This window comes from Echinops telfairi, unplaced genomic scaffold (genome assembly GCF_000313985.2).
Source record: "Echinops telfairi isolate 266 unplaced genomic scaffold, ASM31398v2 ScPeMD7_18;HRSCAF=68, whole genome shotgun sequence".
In the NCBI taxonomy this organism is placed as follows: Eukaryota; Metazoa; Chordata; class Mammalia; order Afrosoricida; family Tenrecidae; genus Echinops; species Echinops telfairi.
This window is the reverse complement of record NW_022103915.1, coordinates 89,609,516-89,612,683: the sequence shown is the minus strand read 5'-3', so window position 1 is coordinate 89,612,683 and position 3,168 is coordinate 89,609,516. Positions and strand designations below refer to the sequence as shown.

The window sequence follows — 3,168 nt, the reverse complement described above, 5'->3', positions numbered from 1 at the left end:
AGACAATCAATCACTTTGAGTAACTTTTTGTCTGTGGTGTGGAAGTAAGGGCCTAGCTTCTTTCGTTTCCATGTGGAGTTCTTGTTGTCCGTCCATCAACTGTTGAGAAGATTCTTCTATCCCTATTGGATGGTCTTGACACCCCGGTGTCAGATATTGATCAACTACAAGTGTGTTGGCTGTTTTCTGGGTGTGCAGTTCTGTTTCATTTATCTCTTTGTCTATTCTTGGACTAGTACTACAGTCCTGATTACAGTTGTTGTAGTACGTTTTGAAATGGAGAAGTATAAGTCTTCCTACTTTATTTTTTTCGAAATTCTTGGTGCCTTGACATTCCAGATGAATTTTTGAGAGCCAGCTTGTCCACTTCTACAAAGATTGGGGGATTGCAATGAATCCGTCATTGACTTTGGAGACCGTTGCCATTTTGACAATATTAGGTCATTCCACTAATGGCAATTCTCAAAGCAGTTGATGGACTGGCTCCTTGGGAGCTCTGGTGTCTTTCTCACTGTGTGTCCATCACACTCAGATTATTCTAAGTTATCTCCCGAAGGCACGTGTCATGCACCTTGTCTGACCATAATGGTGATATCAGTGAGATTGTGTATTTGATCACTTACCAAGTTAACATTAGTTTGCTTATTTTCTGTAGTGATAATGAACGTTCCATTCAAAGGAGGGGCTACCATGAACAGAGAAAGCAATTCCATATCAAGTAGCTTGTGTCTAATAACGAGGACAAGATATTTGGCCCATGGTGTGGCTTCTTCACATCCCCCTGTGTTCATTCTCTCTCAGCAGCACGGAGGACAATGAAGAGGAAGAAGAGATCGTGCACATGGGCAATGCAATTATGTCATTTTATTCAGCTCTTATAGATCTGCTGGGTCGCTGTGCTCCCGAAATGCATGTAAGTGATTTAGACTTCCCAGAGAACAACATTGAGAGATGTGAGCCAAGGATACTGTAGATTTCCTGAACATCATTTCTTCTGTCTTTGACATTTCCTAGCATGCCTTTCTCATAGGTCCTTTTAGCTAACATTACAAGGTGTTGTGGTTTTTTTTTTTAAGCAACGAGTCCTGGATGGACCTGTGTGTTGTGTGCTTTGTCTGTGGCAATCACACTAGGTAGGCATGTTCCCCACACATAACATTTCAAAAGCCTCACTGAAGTATGTTTCCATATGCTGTTATTTGGTCATTCAAGCCAACTTGATTCAGGTAGCTCCACAGTGAAATCCTTTTTTGTTTGTTCCCCCCATATTGATGGTGCCTGTGCACTGTTCATTGTTGTGGTTGTGTCCTGTAGAGTCAATTCTTAGCAACCCTATAGGCAAGCATAGAATTTCCCCATAGGGTGTCCTAGGCTGAAATCTTTCTGACAGAAGATCCCCACATCTCTTCTTCAACAGGTTGGCTACGGGTTCAAACCATGGACCTTCCCGTTAGAGATGCGCACTTAACAGCTGCCCTATTAGGGTTCTTTGATCGTGGTATTAGGCCCCAGGAAAGAAGTCTGTTCTCATAGATCATGTGTGATTATTTCCCAGAGGCAGAGCTTTGTAGACATCCTGAAAAGATTCTTTTATTTTTAGGAGATTTATAAGCATCAAAGATTTAAACTCAAAAGCTGTGTTTTTTCCCTTCCCATCTTCTGCTCTTTAGAGAGCTGAGAGAAGTTGACTTACTGCACCTATAACCTCATTGAGCCAGCAGGCTTGTGAAGGGAGACTGTGTCCACAGCGACCCTATAGTCTAACTCTGGAAGACCTGGAGTATGAGGATCAGTCTTGTGCAGGTGACCAACCAGAACACGGGTGTATATCCAAGCTCTGCTAAACAAGCCATGCGTATCACAGTAGTCTTAGCTTCCAACACATCTCAACTTCTTGAGAGGAAATCAAGTTGCTTGGTGTACCTCATTCCTGGGTCTTGAGCCCATAGGTGGGAGGTAATGTGTATTCTTTGAAATAAGAAGCAAAATGTATTCTTTCACATTAGAAGCACAAAGGAAACAGGTGTTTGGGGGATTTTTTTTTTTTTTTACCATAAAGAAATTGCCACAGAGTTCTCTAATTTGGAGTGAATGTTTTCTTATTTTAATCTAATAATAGATATTGTTTACTCTAACAATTAAGATGATCTACAGACTGTATTTCACTTTCACTCATTATCTCACTAGGAGCCCTGGTGGTGCTGCTGGGTCAATGTTGGACTGCTAACCACAAGGCCAGTAGTTCAAAGACACCAGCCGATCCAAGGAAGAAAGACGAGGCGATCTGCTTCTGTAAAGACTTACAGCCTCAGAAACCCCAGCTAGGATCGCTGTAGGTCAGGATCACGTAGTGGAAGGGCTTGTGGTTTGTGTTGTTCTGCTTTGAATGGGCTCATTCATTCACGTTGTCTAGTCCAAGCTCCAGTCTAGACTCTCCTTTGATCTGCAACCGTTCTGTCTGTCTTGACTTCGCTCACCTGGATACCTTTCACAATCACTACCCCATTATTTTGGGATATTTTTGAGAGACTGTTTATTATTTTACTGGCACCTGTTCTCCTGGTTTAAACCAACCCTGGAAATCCAGCCTTCCTTGGAGAAACGCCTGTTCAGATCCAAAACGCTAGTGTCGTCGTCAAGCTGCTCATCAGACGCCCGGAGTGCTTCGGCCCAGCTCTGCGCGGGGAAGGAGGAAACGGTCTGCTGGCCGCCATGCAGGGTGCCATTAAGATCTCGGAGAACCCGGCCCTTGACCTCCCCTCCCTGGGATACAAGAGAGACGTGTAAGTGAATGGAATCAACACAGCTTTGGTGAGCTCCCAAATATTGTCCGCACCCTGATGGTTTAGGTGCTGTCAGACCGTCCCCTGATAGAAGTGATGACAGGTTCTTTATAGGAGCGCTGAGAACATGTAGCATCACTTTGTTGAGTATGTTGTAAGCCAGTGATCAGTAGCTCCCGCCCACTCCTTTCATTTCCCTTCCTCTGCCTAGACCAAGCCAGAACTGACAAACCCTTTGGACCAACACTGAGCCCCTCCCTAGCTTCACCACCCTGCACCCCATCGCATGACCATGGGAGGAAGGCAGGTGGAAGCTAAGGGGACTGGACCAAGATGACAGTCATTACCTTAACTCTAGCCAGGTGTCTTTAGTATTTTGAGCCTT

The 3,168-nt window shown here is 44.3% G+C and overlaps 1 protein-coding gene across 1 annotated transcript in view; it reads left to right on the top strand.

The window, feature by feature from the left end:
- Positions 1-3,168, top strand: part of RYR3 (ryanodine receptor 3) — a 437,519-nt gene that overhangs the window by 306,322 nt on the left and 128,029 nt on the right. The window contains exon 45 of the mRNA XM_013007256.3: positions 2,614-2,781. Coding sequence (XP_012862710.2) covers positions 2,614-2,781 — 168 coding nt within the window. The remainder of the gene's footprint in view (positions 1-2,613; positions 2,782-3,168) is intronic.